Consider the following 19,112-nt stretch of genomic DNA (forward strand, 5'->3'; position numbering starts at 1 on the left):
ACTTATTGTATATCATAACATTTTAATCAAATGAAGCAGAGGCAGTGGGACCAGTTCACAAAATTTGTTATATTCTCTTTGAGAACAGTTTAGACAATATTTGTCTGAGATGTTTCAATGTAATGGGTTTTATTCCTCCACAAAAATTTGAAAATAACTGTGTTAGCCTTATTAATGTTTTTAGAGGAGATATATAGAGAGTGACAAGGATAAATAAATTTGGAGAGGCCTTCAGCTTTAGATAGGATGTTTCTGCCAAAAATAGCGAGGTCTCTGGTTAACCACTGGCTAAGTGATTTCTTCATCTCCATGATACAGTTAGAAATAATATAATATAATAGTGTCTTCTCTGCTAATTGGTTATTTTTAGATATTATCAGCCCTATATATTTAACTTTAGGTTCAACTCTAACCAAAGCTATTGAGGAGTCAGAGCTTGTATGAATCGGGAGTAGTTCACATTTTTTGATACTGAGAGAAACGAGAAGCTTTAAAGAAAATTTTGTTTTCTCGACCACGTATTTCTCTTAAAAAAAAAAAATAGATGTATCATCTGCGAATCGACTTATTTTGAAGTCTTTATTAAAAATTGATATTCCTTGTATGTCATTAGAATTTTTGATTAATAGTGTTAACAACTGAGTTGCCAATATAAAAAGCTTAGGGGAAACAGGACATACTTGCTGAATTCCCTCTTGCACCTTGAATCCATTCCTTGATTCAAGGAAGCTAAAATATTGTTAAGTAATGTGGCTGCTTCACTTAAGCTACAAGCACAGCCGTTCCCAACCCCCAGGTCCTGGGGTTAGGGGTACCAAAGTTTCAATCTTCTTTTTTTGGAAGCGGTACTGGTTTTATTTTATTGTATTTATCCAAGACAACTTAAAGGCCAGTCCGTGAAATTATTGTCGGCCATAAATGGTACGTGGTGCAAAAAAGGTTGGGGACCGCTGTACTAGCAGGTTGTTGAGTAGACATCCTTGTAGTGTTTTGCAATATACCACTTTTTCCATCAGATTCCTTGTCAGGAAACAACTTCCTGTTCAGCGGAAATGCCTCTGGTTTCAGTGGAGTGCGTGAGTGCTTTTTGTTTCCCCCCCGTTTCATGCCGCCCCCCCCTTCAATGGCTCTGCGCCCCCCCCTAGGGGCGGGCCCCACACTTTGGGAAGGTCTGGCCTATGGCATCAATTAGTTCATAACTATACAAAAACCATCAAGTTACAGTCAAAATCTATCAAATCATTCAAGCTGCGCTCAACAGAAAGTTTTGCCCCATGCTCACCCTACCTTTCTGCTCATCAACATCAGGTGCTGTGAACAGGTGAGTGCAACCACATTTATCCTCTACCACACCCATGAGACATGCCCCACACCCGTGCACCAATACAGTGAGTCCATTTAAACCAACCCACCTAGTCACAAAAGAGCAAATCATGGCTCCTACAGCCTGAGAGAGAGCTGGAACAAAGCAGACTTGTGATATTTTGTGATTTTTTTTTTAAGCAAAATGCGTTACAGTTGATTAAGTTATTGTGTTTAGAGCCTGTTTGGCAAAAAGGAGCACACCAATGTTGTGATTTTTGTTTCATCTAAAAAAAATGTCTTAAAGTTAAATTTTTTTAAATTGATTTTACTAGCTATATGTCTGATGAGATTTTATTAAACTTTTAGCGCCCCGTACTGTCATCTATGAAAATGCCGAAGGTAAGTATCTGAATTGATTTTTACATTTATATGTGCTATTTAACATAATTTAATGACCGAACCTCAATCTGTTAATAAATCTCAACATGAAAAGTAATCAGATTACAATCAGACTGTCACTTTAAAATAAATTTGCTTAATTTTTGAGTCTGAATGTCAGTTTAGCCTCATCTTCACTCAAATATTTACATCAACTTAGAGATTTAATTGTGACACACATTAATATGACCTCTTACACCACAACATTATTTCCAGTGTAAATAAACTGGCCGACAGTCTGGCAGCTGAATTAAGGCCACACAGTCGCAGAGTTGGGGGAAAAAAAGAGACAATAGATTTTCTTCCGATCTTATAATAAATCTCGATGCAACTGATGTCTCCATCCTTAAATCCTTTGGGTTTCTTGGCTGCTGCTTGGGAACTTGAAGCTTCAGTTCCCTCTTCAGGATTTCTGTAGGACTGAAGTCTGGAGCCTGGCTAGGCCACCCCATGACCTTTATGTGCTTCTACTTTAGCCACTCCTTTGTTGTATTGGTGGTGTGTTTTGGGTCAGTGTGATTCTGCAAGACCTGCGACCTCAGTGTTCTGGCTAGATGAAGGGTTCGTGAACGGTTCGTGACCTCGACTGTGGGTGCAGCAAAGTTGTCCTGTACCCTTAGTGAAAAATATCCCAAAGCATAATGTTTCCACGTGCCTGCTTGACATGTTGTTCTTTGGGTCACACTCAGCATTTCTTTATATCCAAACACAGCGCGTCTAGTTGATATGAAAGATATGATTTTGGTTTCACTGGAAAACCGCACATTCCCCCAATCCTCCTCTGAATCATTTAGATGTTCACTGGAAAACTTAAGACAGGACTGCACATGTGTCTGCAAAATTGGAACAAAAAAAAGGATTCTGTGGGCCTTTATAATGAGCTATATGCCACATCTGTCTGGAGGAGCTAGATTTCTTACTGGTCCATAGGTAATCAAATACTTATTCTATTCAATAACAAGCAAATCAGTTTATAACTTTGATGTGATGTGTTTTAACTGGATTTTGGTTGATATTCTGCCCCCCCCCCCCTACACACACACACACACACACACACACACACACACACAAATGAGAGACTGCTCATTTCTTTGTAAGTAGGACACAAACAAAAGAGGCAGGTGTTCAAATAATTGTTTTTTCCACTGTATCCACTTTTCTTAACAGCTCATCAGGTTCAGTGTTGTAGGGAGTTAAAAGTGTGTTTATATTTGAAATATAATTTAATGTGAATATTTTTGACAAAATGAAATTAAACTTTTATAGTATAAAATTTAATCCTTGTTTATTATCTAAAAGTTGGTGTTACATGAGAGGGTGCTGTGACACCCTAATCGTCCCTATTTGCATCCCTGCAATGTGGCACAGGAATGCTTTAGCTTCACCATTAAGGTTTCATGATATTTGATCATTTACATATTTCCATCCAGTTCTTCAAATTGTTCTGATTCAATCATTTACATTTATGTTCTTGTTCTAAACTGAACTGCAGCTAAACCAAAGGCAAGACTTGGTGCTGATAGGACAGCTGTTCCAGTAGGGGGCAGTGTGACCCTGACCTGCTCTGTGATCCCATCATCATCATCATCATCTTCTAGATGGAAATACTACTGGTACAGAAATGAAAGATACTCCCAACCCCTGACAACACAAGATGCAGTTTTTCAATCAAATGAACAAATCAGTGTCTCAGAGGGAGCATGCTACTAGTGCAGAGGAAGAAGAGGAGAACCAGTTTACTACACAGAGGACAGATGGACAAAATTGGTAAGTTCAAACTTTAACTTTCTAATTGAATCTTTTGTCTTTCATGTGTTTTTATTGTACTTTCTTGAACATTAATAGTGTCAAACAGGCCTGTTGTGACTCTGTATCCAAACTGGTCTGAGATATACAGAGGAGAGACGATTGTGGCACTATGTTAAAGACAGAGACATGAAAATAGTAGCCCCCCATTTTATTTTATGCTCAGAGACACTTTCTTTTAGTCTTTTTAAGCTGGGTGGTTGATAATATAAACAGATGTTATAAGAGTGACAGACAGCGATGGCGATTAATGATAAATGTCCTGTGTGTGGCAAATGTTAAGCTAAAGAGCTAATTTCCAAGTTGGTCCAGTTGTTAGCCTGTGCCGATCCAAGTGTTAGACCGTACCGAAAGTTTGTGAGTTCATTGCAGGTGTATTTTTGGGTTAAAGCCACAAGATATATATTTTGCACAATAAGAGAAAATGTGAATTGATATATGTTTAGTTCATGAAAAGTGAATGCTGTAAAAATATGTTAAGAAAATGTTTATTTGAAAGAGATTTAGTTTAATAAATACAATTAAGAAGACAGGTTCATAAATAGATTAAAACAGTAGTAAAAACAATATAAATGTTACGGTTCTGGGTCCGTTGGACCCAGTATTTTGAGTTTATTATGCTTTGGTTTATTTTGCATCTGGGATTGTTTTATTGTTCTCTTGTTGTGGTGATGATTATGATGATGTCTGTTATTTGAGTTCCATGTTTCTGTTTATTGATATTTAGGATTTGTGTTCTCATGTTTTGGTGTGGGTTTAGTTCTATGTGTCATTTTCTGTCTGTTTCTCAGTGTCAGGTCTGCGTCTTGGTGTAGTGTTCTTGTTTCCTGTTTTATTGTGAAGGTCTGCGTCTCATGTGAGTGTGTTCAGTTTTACCTCTGTCTCGTCTTGTTAATTACTCCCAGCTGTGTCCACCACCTGTGTGTAATCTCCCTGTGTTTCTCTGTGTGTATTTAAGTCACGTCTTTAGTCGTTGTTTGTTGCTGGTCCGTCTGCGTTTCCACCCTGCTTCATCTGTGTGTCTCCCTGCTATCCGTCGTCTGCCACCCCCGCTCTTCCTCCTTCATGTTTCAGGTCCTGGTTTGTGTCAGTAGGTTAGTTGTTCTCAGTTTAGATAGTTTCGGTCCCGTTTTGCTGTTTTGTCCTTTTCATTTTGTGTTTAATAAACCACCCTCTCACCTTCATTCTTGCCTGCGATTGGATCCTCCTTTATTATTTTCCACATGGCTCATCTCACTCGCCGTGACAATAAAACTGTAATCAGAGTTCACTATGTTATTCATGTGTATAGTAAGATGTATTTTTGTGATTTAAGCAGTTTATAGATGTGGTGCATATGAATATAAACTGTATAAGTTACTTGTATAAAGTAATGTTGGCTACACTAGAAGTAGTAGTGTCAGTAGTGAAGAGGCAGCGTACGGCCTGCGCACCGGAGAGAACTTATTGTCTTATTTTTCTGTTTTTACAGTGTTTCTGTAAAAATAAATATGTTGCACGGGAGATGAGTTGGCCCATCATTTCAGCGGTGTAACACGATCACTGTCAGATGTGAGATCCACGGAGGAGACACTGAGTGGGATTATGAGTGGGAAACAAACAGCATCATAAAACCTCCAAATCAAAGTGAATACAGGATTAGATCTGCTTCATCATCCAACAGTGGAAACTATCGCTGTAAGGGCAGAATGAAAAGTTCACAGCATAAAACAACAGAGTGGAGTGATTCAGTCACACTGACAGTTTCTGACAGTAAGTCATATTTGCTTTAAGCTGTTTGAACACTTTGTAAAATGTGTTTCTGTTCATATAGACTGAGATTATTATTCTTTGTATAAACTGAGCTCACTGTTCAGAGACTGTACTACATGTTCACTGAGAGAAAATCTTTGTTGAACAGATAAACCCCGTCCTGTCCTCACTGTGTCTCCATCATGGCTGAGTCCTGGAGCCTCAGTAACTCTGAACTGTCAGGTTGAACATCCGTCTGCAGGATGGAGCTTCTACTGGTATAAAGCTGTTCCTGATCTATCAGAGAAATCCTCCAGTTATGAGCTGCTACCTGATGGCAGTGGGACTGCACAGGACTCCTACATCATTCATGGACAGACACACACAGCAGGATATGTGTGCAGAGCTGGAAGAGGAGACCCAGAGTATCACACTGATCACAGTCAACCAAAGTTTGTCTGGTCTGCAGGTCAGTTTGTTTCTCTCTGTCCTTTCAATGAGCTCATGTTAGGTCATCATTTTTATTCACCAAGATTTAGACCATTAAAATCTCATCTCCATGACAACCGCTGATGTCTGTGTACATTAAAACTCCCCTAAAGAAGAACTGAACTGAATATTTTCCTTTCTCTCTGTGATCAAACCAAACTGAATTTCCTTGATTCCTTTTCTCATTTCTCAGTTTTATTTAATGTGATAACATGAAAAATAAAAGACATGTATGGTATTTTAAATATTTTCTCTTTCAATACTTTTACTTTGATATTTAAACTCATGTTACTGTTTGTACTGATTATTTTTACTTAGTGCACAGACAGGATTTACACAGTTAAGACTCTTTGTTTAGTGCTCAGGTAGGTGTTCAGATAAAAAAGTCAACTATAGTTAATAAAGAAACAAAGATGTCAGCAGGCAGGTTAACAGCTCTGACAAATACAAGAAAAACATTTTGGGACACAGCTATTATCACAGAATTATGACAGAAACATTATAGCAAATTTTTGAACTGTATGCCATGGTAATTATATGTCTATAACCTTAGCCAGTATAATATGAAAAGTTTGAGAAAAACGTATACTGATATATTATGTATGTTCATTAACTCCACTATAAAGTGGTGTAGACTTATTGAACCAGCACCCCAATACAGGAAGTCTAGATCAGCTCTCTTTGTAACTGAAGCCCTTTGGGTGTCTACCCTTCTCTAAAAATCAGAAGTACGAATAGCCTTGTAGGCAGGGGCGGATCTAGAAGGGTGGTATGGGGTGGCAAGTGCCACCCTAAAATGATCCCTTGCCACCCCAAGTGCCACCCCAGTTTTGCATATGACAGTGTTGTTTATTAAAATAAGATAGCAGTAACAGTTTGAGCGTAGTTACAGTCAGCAGTGAATATAAATGCTAAAACTGAATGTATTCCATAGTGTTCCCCCCTCCACCATTAACAAATGGTTCAGCCCATAGCAGGACCGGCTTTTTTCTTGTTTTCAGTAGCAAGCCATGTTTATGATTGTGCCAGAGCACATTTTGAACAACACCATGGGAATTTCGCTTTTTACACAGGTGGTTGGATGTTACACTCTGGAAATGGAAGGTAGGTGAGTGTTATTAACCCTCTGTGGTCCACAGACACGCTGCACCTCCAAATCACATGACTGATGTAAGCTGACATAGCAACAACCTGCAGCCACCCAGAGTCTCTATTTCAGCTCACACTGAAAGTTGAAAATTACAGGCCAGTAAATCCAGAGTTATGATAATATATATAAGCCATGCTTTTTTCTAAATACTGTCATCACGTTTTTGTGTGTGTTTTCTAAGGACAGCACGAAAACAGTAAAGAAAGGAAAAAAAGACACCTCTTTCCTATTGGTGGAAAAATGTACCATGTCGACCAATTAAAAAAAAGTCAACACATGGGATTTGGTTGTTCAGGAAGAGGGGAAAGTTTTGGGAGTGACAGTAACAGCAGCGAGACAGAGCGAGCGAGAGAGAGAGAGCGAGAGCAAGCAGAGAGTTTTTAGATGTGGGAGATTTGTGACATTTAGTGTGGAGTGCATACTTAGTGTGTTGTGTTGTCTTGTGTAGTTGTTCTGTTGTGTAGTCGTTGTTTTGTTTTGTTTTGTGTGTCAGTGAGGGCACTAATGAATGTCACAAAGGCACATTGCAGTGTAAACACTGTCACTAAGTAGAAAACCAGCGGAGTGATACACCTGCTGTTGTCAGGCCTGCAGGTTTATCCCTGTGCTGTTCTCCTCTGTCTTTTGGTGGACAAACTTTTTTTTTACTGGCACACATCATTTGTGGGGCCTCTTATTGCGACACCTGATTGTTCTCTCATCTTAGTTTTAGTAATATTTTTAAATGGTTGTACAAAATAAAAATAAAAAACACAGCAGGTGTATTGCTGCATTTTTAGATAAATAGTTGTATATGTTTACAAAATGTACAATTTATTTTTGCATTTCAAGTTCTAAAGATCTACTCAACATGTCTGTTTTTTTTTTACAGTAAAAAAAATACTACTAGGATTTAAAGTTCTTTGTGTGATTTCAGATCAGTAATACTAATGCAGTATGTCAGTGAAAAAAAACAACTAAATTCAGTTGAGCTGAAAAGAATGATACCAAACAAGGCAAGGGGAAAAAAATAAAATGAAACAATTTGAGGGTGAAATACAAACGTAAACTCATAAGGAGTCAAAAATGGTTGGTTGTATTTCAGACCTCAGTGGGTTAATGCACCAAATCATGAAAAATTAGGTTTAAATTTTTGTTCATGACAGTGCAGATTTCTGACATTTTGTGTAATTTAAGCTGTAACAATGTGATTGTTTTCTAACAAAAAACAGTGTGAAACTTAAGTTAGACTTGTATTTGTAAATGAACCGCCCCATGTTGTGTAGCTTTCTGGATTTTATACTTATTGGGCTACATATTTATTTATTATACAGGCCATACAGTACATAAGATCAAAACTTACATGTTTTATGTAACTAAAGTGTGTAATTATGTGGGCTACAGACAATAACTAAGCAATACACTATATTTATATGAAAAACGTGTATACTTACTGCATTTGAATTATTTTAACCATATGTAACCACCTGCATATGTGTTTGAAAAACAAAAGGCTTTGATTTTGCCACCCCATTTGATTTCTTTGCCACACTCATGCCACCCTAAGAAAGTTTCTCTAGATCCGCCCTTGCTTGTAGGTCCGGTCCTACCAGCCACAGCCGTTAACAGCCACTCTCCTCTAAATCAGTGGACTTGCTAAGTGAGTTTTACTTAGTGACTTTAAAAACTAAGCCCTAAGGGTCTGATATTTTTAAATGGTTGGAGTAACATCTAAGTGATATTTATACAAAAGAGGATTTACATGCTGACTTTTACCTTTACTTTGTCACAACACGGAGGAATGCTTATTAACATCATTTACAAAGAGGAAAGCAAAAGCAGAATGATCACATGAATTATACTTATCTAATCACCTATTCTGACCAAATGCTGACCTTCTGATCTTTGTAAGGTGAAAGGTTGGAGAGCGAATGAACACATCCAGGCCTGCAGATTAACTTATCTCTGTCTTGTCCTGAGTGGAAATACAAATCTTCTTGTTTCTGTAATCAAACATGGTCAAAACAAGGTCAAAGCTAGATCATATCTACACAGACAAATCTATAAATTAGCTTTAATCATTTATGAGAAACAGAAAGCTTTTGACAGTGTAAATAGCAGAATGATATTTATTAATCTTTGTCAAAGACGGGAGTCAAACCAGTAAGTCCTGGTTTACTGGTGTGCCAGCGAGAGTTGAGTGCTGTCAAGATTTGTAGAAGCAAAGAGAACAAATATAAAAAATTGCTGATTTTAAACTCTATGATAATAATCTTTTGTATAAACAAATCTCATTTATAGAATTATCCAGTTATTGCTGGTTTAACAAGAAAACAATTTTGTGATGATAGGCTGTGTGGCAGGCAGGAATAAGGACCCAAAATGCAGGACTCTCAGAGGCAGGACTGGAACTCAAAACGCAGCTTTATTACTGGGGAAAAAAACTCCCCATAAGTAAACTCACAAAAAAAAAAAAAAATCCTGAACAGAGAAACTAAAAAGGCATACAAAACAAACACACAGCTTAAAAAGGGTAGGAAACATTAACGACGCAACAGACAGCAAAGAAAAACACCGGGCTTATATACACAGGGGAGTAATCAGGGAATGTGAAACAGGAGGGAGACACAGCTGGGAGAGATTAGGGCTAACGAGACAGGGGGAAGTAAAACTGAACATACTGACATCAGACATGAACCTTCAAAGTAAAACAGGAAACAAGAAACAATTTATGAAGACGCAGACTTGACACTGAACTAAATGTAGAATAATAATAATCAAAACAGCACAACTAAAGAATCAGAACATAAATCATAATACGGAAAAACACCAAAATATAAGAAACAGAAAATACTGGGTCAAAATGACCCAGAACTGTGACAATATTTAGTACCAATACTGTTGAGACATTGGTACAGCTGAGTTTTTGTGGGAAAATGATCTGTTTATTTGTTTGGGGTTTTTTTTGTATGTTTAATATTTATCTCATGTGTTTTTTTGTTTGGTTTGTCATATAATTCTGGAGCTACAGTCTGCAGTAAAGATAATAAAGTTTTCAAAATAAAGAATTACAGTCTGACCCAGCAAACACTGCATCTTCAGAAAAAAAAGCTTTGAACAAAAAAATATTTCCACTTTGATATTTTGAATGCTAACATCTGTGAGCTTTGTCTCTTCACTGCATGTTGTTTCCAGATGTTCATTCAGCAGCGTCTCTCACAGTGAGTCCTGACAGAGTGCAACACTTCACCTCTGACTCTGTCTCACTGACCTGTGAGGGAAACTTCACTGAGTGGAGAGTGATGACTGTTCCACAGAGCGATCCTTCATATTATTATAAATGCGAGAGAAGGACTGGATCCACATGTAACATCTACACATCAAAGTCAGATACTGGAGTGTACTGGTGTGAGTCTGGATCAGGAGAGTTCAGCAGTGCAGTCAACATCACTGTACAGAGTATGTTATTATACATTTACTTCTTGGATCTGAATGATTTAGACGTCACATGAACATTTGTCCCAGATTTGCTATATGTGAAGTAATTCTATGTGGCAACACAAACAAAAATTTTTAGCACCAAAGTATCAAAACATTCTTTGTTGTCATCATCATCATCATTATCATCATCATCATCATCATCACAGTCCCAGTCAAAGCTTCCACCATCACAATTTCTAAAGAGAACTTGGTCTCATATTGTTCCTTATTGAAATGAGGTTTGGTTAAGTGAAGTTTTTGTGTTCACATGTGACCTTTCTGAGGAGATGTGTGGCACTACTGTGACTTACATTAATGTAGCATTTGTTAGGCTTCATTCCTGTTACATAAAAACAATAACCGAGACCTTGAGAGATGAACTTTTAATGTTGGAGATCACAATTCAAAACAAGTACTATAGAAATTATTTGGTAAAATTAGGACACATACAGTATTTTTTAAATACAAGATCAGATCTTCATCATAATCACCATTTCTGTAATCCAACCTATGTTATTATGTCTCAGCTTTTTCTAAAAGTGTGCACCTGCTGATGTGACTGAAACAATTGTGTGTGATTGTGTCACAGATGATGGTAATGGTCCTATCCTGGTGAGTCCTGTTCATCCTGTGACTGAGGGAGCTTCTGTTAGTCTGAGCTGCAGTTTGAGAACACAAAAAATACTTTCCAATGTGTTTTTCTATCACAATGACAAACTTATTCAAAATGATCCCCGAGGGGAGCTGAAGATCTCTGCAGTGTCAAAGTCTGATGAAGGTTTCTACAAGTGTCAGTACTCAGGAAGAGAGTCAGCATGTCAGTTAAATGTGAGCAGGTTCAAAACATTTGATACATGGTTTATATATGGTTTGCATGACTTAATAAATTATGTTTTGAAATATTCAAATAATTGTAGTTCTGGCAATGAGTACACTGTAATCCCTAACAGTTGTTCTAGCTCATAACTAATAAGCTCATAACACTCAAATGTCGTTTTGTAGTTGAGCAAACTATAAAATATTGAGCTCTGTTGGCTTTTATGCAACTTTAATTGAATAGGGCTCAATATTTTTTAGTTAATTTGTTTGGAATGCTCAAAAAGTTTAAGAAGCATATATTAGTGACGTTCTGGTGGGTGGAGTCTAGTCGCTCCCTCAGGAAAGCTGAGTCAGCCATTTTTTTTTTTTTTTTTTTTAACCTGTCCCGTTTGGTTCTTTTGCCATCAGAATTATTGTCTAAAGGCGAAGAAAGATGCCCAACGGATTTATTTTTACCAAATGGACCATCCCACCCTTGCCGTAATGGTCCATTTGATTCACCTTTATTGTTTATTTTATTTTCACTTGCTGAATACGGGACAGACTTGACTGGTGGAAAGAAGGGGAGAAAGAAAGAGGGGAAAAAAAAAAAAAAAACCTGAGAAGAGGGACGGGAAAAGGGCAAAAACAAAACCAACAGAATAAGCAGACAAAAAAAATACATATATCGATCACCTGGATCACCTGTTGAGAAAGAAAAAAGAAAGCAAGCAGAAGAAAACGAGAGTAATAAACAACATCACAATGATATATGGGAATATGACAGTAAATACTAAATATTAAACATTATTGTGCAGCACGTGAGATCGACAGCGCAGTGTGTGCTTTGAGGTAGGAGCCAAAAAGGGTGTAGTTTGTGTGTGATCACCTGTGTGTGCACCTGTGAGCATGAACGCGCTTGTTTTTAAAAGGTTCCTTCATGTAATGATCTGCTAGAGGGTGTGGGGGGCCACTGCCCCGACCTCCAGGGCATGAAGCAGGTATGGAGGAGATCGAAACTCCAGACATCCAGAGGCCCCCAGAACACAAGAGACCAAGGAAGACCAACAGAGGGCAGCCGCGCCACTATCCCAGAAGAGCTGAGGAGAGTCCCAGATGAGGGGTCACTCAGCAGCCGCGGAGCAGAAGCCGGGGGGGGGCTGCAGTGACGTGCCCGTGAGCTCCGCCGGCAGCCAGCTGTGCCTGAGTGACCGAGCCCCGGGCCGAGAGGCCAAGGGCACCCCATCCCCGAAGTGGCCCGAGCGAGCCCCAGGCTCCATGCCCCGATAAGCAGCCGCCAGGAGTGAGCCGGTGGGTACCTGGGCGCCCACCCCGGACACAAAGAACCACCAACGCACCGATGTCTGAGGGCGTCTGCCACCGGCAGGGGAAGTGGTGGGGAGATGGGCCTCAAACCTTTGAGGGCCTGAGATGTCCCCAGAGAGGTGGCATCTGATACCCAACCTGACATATAGACACAGACAAACAGGCACACACAGATACAAACATCTATTCCCACCCTCATGCTCTCAACACTCACCCAACGTGGAGACAGACATGAAGAGACGCTGTACACACAATCACACTCCCCAAGCGTACTCTAAGCCCCGGGTCTAGGTACCCTTGCCCCTGGGGGAAACTGCGCCCAGACCCAGGTGGTGTTACCCTTTTCCCTGCGGTGGGGAGAAGCAGACCGCCCGACTCCGCAGCAGCAGGGAGGCCCCACATTCCAGACCCCAGTCGGACGGCCAACTCCTCCTCCTAGCCCCCCCGCTCCAGCAGGCCGCAGAGAACGGGGGTGTGTGAAGACTCCAAACCTCCCTCCACCCGCTCATATGTAGTGTTGATGCATGTGTGTTCTAAGGTGCATTTAAAACCCAGGAGGGCATGGAGCTACCTGCCAGAGCAGCAGGTAAGCGTATAGCCCCTCCTGCTAGCCCTCAATGTCTACGTGTATTTAAAATTGAGAGGTGGGCAGCACGCCAGGGGTGAAGTGTACACCCTGATGGTAATTTGGCATCCGTAGCGTGCCCACCCCAAGATCCTATATGTATGTGTAATGAAAGTGTGAGTAATGTGAATGTCTAAGTTGTGGGATAAAATTGAGGCAGAGGCAGCCAGAAGGGGACAGAGGGGGGGGATGTCTCCTCTGCACCCTGGTGACACACCCCTACCCCAAGGCCCTGCATGTGTGGGTGATTGTGGTGGAGCGGGAAGAGGGAGGCAGCTGGAGATGGAGAGGGAAGGAAGGGAGGGGCAGTGACCCCTCCTGGGGCCAGCTCCCCGCTGACCCCAGTAGGCACCCCCATACTCTGCAACCCGCCAGGGAAAGGGGGGCCCAGGCCCATCCAGACCGGGGCCCAGTGCAGCAACGCCGCCCGGCCCCACAGAGCCCGGGACAGTCCACCTGACCCCACCACAGAGAAAACTGCACCCACCCCATCATCCACTCATCTTCCAGACTACACAAGACAATAGACGCCCAGGCTGAGATCTTCCTCCACCTCTCCTGTATCTCCCCCTCCTGCAGAGAGAGTTCCTGAAGAGAGGAAATCTCCTGCAGGATTTGACAACCTCCCCCACCAGTTGAAGAGCCAGCCATCTTGAATTTACCTTGATGCGGGGAAGATTTGGCCAGCCCGTGTGGATTAAGAGTCCCCAACTTCAATCCACCACGACCACCACCTTAATTTTTTTCATCAACTGCCCTAAATTTGGTAAGTCTAACGTGTTTTTGTTTTGTTTAAATTTAATTTCGATAAACAGTCTTTTTATTTTTTTACTGGAAATATATTCGTACTTTGTGCACAGTGAATGTTTGTTATAAATAAATTCAAATCCAAGTAATTGTAATTTTAGAAGTTTTCGAATGTGACAAATACGTAATGTTATTTCAAATTACAACGGTGTAACGTTTTGGCGGTTTTCCGTGGGGGACAACATTTCCCATAATGCATTGTATTCTTGCCCGGGAAGTTGACGGTGGCAGTTCTAGCTCCATGCGTTTGAACTTTCTACTAAAACTATCTACTGTCCGTTTGTACCGGTTGTCGTATTCGCCGGTAATGCACGTGCGTATTGTGAGTATACATATTTCAATAAGTGTCTGCGTTAAACAGTCAGTAGTTTACGCTGTTGAGCTATGTGTGCGTGTGCTAGCATGAAACGAACAATGCTAAACAACATGAGTGTGTTATCATGATTAGACACATGTTTGTATTTTTTTGTAGTCTCAAATATGTGGTTGTGAGATAATCTCGAAATCCTTTTAACAGTTTAGAGGGGTATTCCACTAAGCGAGCTCTACAAGTCAAGGCTGGGCAGTGGGTCCATGAATAAACTGCCTCACTCCTGCAGGTGTCTTTCCATACTTCCCATCGTTCAAGTGAGGCTATGGACTTGTGTACGTTGTAGGAGCTGAAAGAAATAATTCAAGAGAGGTTCAAGCCAAGACTGAATGGGGACTTTAGCCTTCACTATGTCCTCATGGACATAACCTATGCCCTATGTCGCCAAGAAATTGTTGGAGCTCCACGAGTGAGAGACGTCGTGGACAGATGGCCAGGGCTACTCATGGAGTCACAGGTAAAAAATAAAATATAAAATATGTGTATATATGTATGTATATATACATGTATATATGTGTACGTGTGTGTGTGTGTGTGTGTGTGTGTGTGTCTATGTCTGTCTGTCTCTTTACTGTTATCCCAGTTTTTAAAAGTCTAGATTTTCAAACAATTTACCAAAAAGCAAATGACAGATGTAAAATGACAACACATCACTCTGTGACGTATTTTTTCCCCATTCACAGTAAACAAAGTCTCTAGAAGTTTATTTATTTAAATTTCCTTTAGATAACATTACAAAGAATGACGAATAACTTTCTATTTTGGCCTTGGTTCTGACTAGAATTGCTCTGGTTTTGCTACCTGAGAACTTTTTAAAATACATTCACATTTCTGTTCCTAATTCATCTTTGTTCATTTCTGTGTATTTCTGTTCATGTACAGGTGGTTGCAGAGTCCCACCGAATCAAGAATGTTAACCTGCGCACTCAATTCTACAAGGAGCTGGACAGACACACGCCTAGACTCATCACTTTGTTTCGAGACAAGGCCATCAAGACTGGCAAGATTGCAGAGGAGCTAGCAAAGCTCATGAGAATTTATGACATTCAGGTAAATTTTTCATTTCACATGATTCAGAATTACATTAACTGATGGTTTGTACACAGCTGTAAGAAGCCATAGTGTCAATTACTTCAACTGTGCCCCGCGATTAAGTGATTATGCCATGGATACAAGGTTGTCATTTTAGGAGAAGGACATCTTGACAAAATGTATCCTTTCAAAAAGTGTTGTGTTAAAAAGATTTATCAGCTTCAATTTAAAGAAGTCCAAACAAGTACTGTTTTTGTAAAAATTGGTTTACATTTGGAAGTTTTTCCTTTGTGAGTTGTTGATGTATTTACAATGGAAACTTATTCATTTAAAATGTGTATTGCTAAAAATGAGGTTATCCAAAATACTGGATTTACCATCTTTAGCCCGTTACACAAAAAGTTTGGACACCCCTGATCTATAACAATGACAATCAGAACATGGCTATCCAACACTTTGTTTTTACTCTGCATTTGTGTATATACTATTCTAATAGATATTGTATGTTCATCTAGGAACAGCGTGATGTAAATACAAGACGGGCCCTCGTCCTTCGTACACTTCCTGTGTACCTGCGTGAAGATGCCTCCACGTTATTCAGGACTTGTGATGTAAGTGTACTGCCCTCAGCATCAACCCCTTTGCCTAGCTGTTCAGTCGAATATATCAGTCAGAACTCAAGGAGAACCAGGGTGTATATCAGGAAGGAGGTTCAACACTGTCCTCATCTGACTTGTTTTCTCCCATATATCAACTATTGTTGAATAAGATTGCAAGAAGATTGTTACGCATAAACCAGAAAACATGAAAATAGTTGAAAGATTATTAAACAAAAAAATTTTATCCACAGATAAAAACTCTCTCCCTTTTAAAATTCAAGTGTTCTATTTTTTTGGAGTTGCCATGTTGTGGTCAGAGAAATGTTTGGTAAATAACAAAAACAAATATCTTGGCATATATTTATTATTGAAAACATTTATTTAAGCATATGTTTTGAAACCAAACCCAAATTAAGATTATTGTAAAGCATCATGATGTATCAAATTAAATCGTTGACATTATAATCCTAAAAGAAACGTGCGACTTATGAAGATTCACACCTCTAATCAATAGCATGATTTGTGTCCTTGAGGGGCTGAACTCATTCTTGTATTATTTGTGTTTTGCAGTCAGCAGATGGTCCAGACCTCACTGTCACTCCTGTGGCTCTGCTGACAGTTGTCACGGATGACACTACTGATTTGGCCATTGTAGGACAAACAGTCAGTGTCACTCTGGCTTGTAAGCCAAGACTTCCTTTTTGTGTGTGAAAATTACTTACCCGTTTTCTTCTTTCTGTCCAGGAATCTTGGGGAGGGGAAAGCTCAGAGACTTTTTGTAAATACTTCTGGAAAAGCTGTGGAAGGATGTTTTTTTGTATTTAGAGAATCAGACCAGGAGCTGGGGATTACACTGCTGTGGATGTCACTTTTTTAACTGTTTTTTTTCTCACACCATTTTCACTTGTAAAAAATTCTCTGTTTCTGCTAAGAAAAAGTAGTTTGGTCTTTCTCCTGACATCAACAAGGCATTTTCACCCAGATAACTGCCACTCACTGGAGATTTTCTCCTTTCTGGTCTTTTACTAGTAAACCCAGATAACTCAGACCAGCCTGTCAGCCATGTCACATCCAATCACCTTTCTTCCTGATGCTCAGTTTGAAGATGAATAATATAGCAGACCAGTTACTAATATAATGAGTCAATGAAATGTGGCCTAACCTGAAAATTAGACTTAAAATCTTCCTTTCTAAGAAAGTTTATAATTAGTTTATTTTGGGCATTTCATTTTCGAGCAGGAAGCTCAGAAAACCCCTGAGGGCCGAACAGAACAGTGATCTATTCAAACTGAAGTCTGAAGTCTAAATCTTCAGCTGGAACATCCCCTCAAGCCAAATGTCTAAATTTGAAGAAGTGGATTTAAACGTCTTGTTAAATTTAAAGATGGGAGTCAAGGGGCTTTAAATTTGGGCACAGTTACAGCTATTTGTCCAACAGACAGGGATTTTTCTGCTTCTGTAACAGACTCTTGTAAATGACCAGTGTTGGGCAAGTTACTTTGAAAAGGTAATTCAATTATAGTTACTTCTTCAAAAAAGTAACTGAGTTACAATATTCTAAAAGTAATTAATTACTTGGAAAAGTAACTATTGCGTTACTTTAAAAAAAAACAAAGAACGTTTAACCCTCTGGCGTCCAGGGTATAATTGGCCATTTTTTTACTACTCTTGATTTTCCCTCCACATTTTACCTTTAAAAACTATTTACTTTGCCTTGTTTGGTATCATTCTTTTTAGCACAACCTCACGTGCCTGAATTTACAGTTATGTTCTCATTTTGTCATACTGTATTAACACAATTGATCTAAAATCAGACAAAAAACATAAAATCAGAAAAAGTTATATTTTTACTGTAACAACCATAAACATGTTTAATGAATCATATTTCATAACTTCAAATGCAAATATTAATTGTTAATTTTAAAACCCTTTGCACAAGTTTTGCAAACAACAAAGTTATTTGCATCCATTTACCTTTTACCCTTTTTTAAAATAACCATTTCAAACTATTTACAGAACAATCAGCTGTTCTTCAATAAGATGCCACACAAATTATTTGTGCCACTCCAAAAAAATAATTTCTGTTCACCATAAAGGAGAACATCACAGCCTGATACCTGCAGGTCTGACAGCAGCAGGTGTATCACTCCTGTTTCTACCTGGAGACAGCAGTCGCCTCATTGTTCTGACACACAACACAAAACTATCCACAACACTACACACTAACTACACAAGACAACACATTAACTACACACTCCAAACACGCTAAACGTCACAAATCTCTCACATCTCAAAACTCGCTCTCTCTCTTTTTCTGCTCTCTCTCTCTCCTAAAACTTCCCCTGTTTTGTTTTGTTTTGCTCATAAGCAGAGAGTGCTTGCTAGCGCTAACGTGGCGAAACTATTGAGGAAAACACGCCGCGTATATATTGTTTATCATGACTCTGGTTTTACGTGGCCTATCGACACAGTTTAAAAACTGGTATATGTCACCTTGTTGCTTTGTCTTTAAGTGGTCATGTGATTGGCTTACCACGACTACTTTATTCTTCCTCAGTCAAACAGCAGCACTCATGCGATTGTTTTGCCCCCTTAGCTCCAGGTGTTGTGCTGGACAGTGCTCGTGATTACCGTCCGCGGGAGCGCGCAGCTGCTTAAAGCTGTAGCGTCCAGATTACTTACAGCTACTTCCTGCAGCTGATATAAGATGCGGTAAGCTGAACACAGCTTCAGCCATCTGTTTGTTGAAAAATAGTAACGGACCGCGTTTTCTTGTTAGTAACTGTAACGCCGTTGTAACGATAGGAATAGTAATTAGTTAGATTACTCGTTACTGAAAAAAGTAACGCCGTTAGTAACGCCGTTACTTGTAACGCCGTTATTCCCATCACTGGTAATGACAGATTCTGAAGGTAAAATCTTTATCCTTTATTATCACAGGTCTAGGAAACAGACCAGACAGAGCAAATATGTTTTTCTGTGTGCTCATTTTTCCAGTTTTGTTTGATATTATACAGCATGCTGATAAAAACCAAAGTTGTGCATCAATGCGCACGTGCAGCTTCTCTCATCAAGTCAGGCAGTGTGAAGCAGGTAACGTTAGACACGTTCATCTGATGGAAAGGACGAAAGAGACAGAAAAATCACGAAGTCAGATTGGGTCAGTTTGACGTGGCT

General features: G+C 39.5%; 1 protein-coding gene across 1 annotated transcript; it reads left to right on the plus strand.

Annotated features, from left to right (window-relative positions):
* Positions 1-3,430: 3,430 nt before the first annotated feature.
* On the plus strand, positions 3,431-11,384 carry LOC120433465 (low affinity immunoglobulin gamma Fc region receptor II-like). Its single transcript, XM_039599723.1, has 6 exons — positions 3,431-3,510; positions 5,021-5,301; positions 5,450-5,749; positions 10,094-10,357; positions 10,968-11,214; positions 11,381-11,384. Exons 2-6 carry the CDS (start codon positions 5,238-5,240, stop codon positions 11,382-11,384), a joined length of 879 nt encoding a protein of 292 aa, XP_039455657.1. The 5' UTR covers positions 3,431-3,510; positions 5,021-5,237.
* The last annotated feature ends 7,728 nt before the right edge of the window (positions 11,385-19,112 follow it).

The sequence above is a fragment of the Oreochromis aureus genome, linkage group 3 (genome assembly GCF_013358895.1).
Source record: "Oreochromis aureus strain Israel breed Guangdong linkage group 3, ZZ_aureus, whole genome shotgun sequence".
Classification (NCBI taxonomy): Eukaryota; Metazoa; Chordata; class Actinopteri; order Cichliformes; family Cichlidae; genus Oreochromis; species Oreochromis aureus.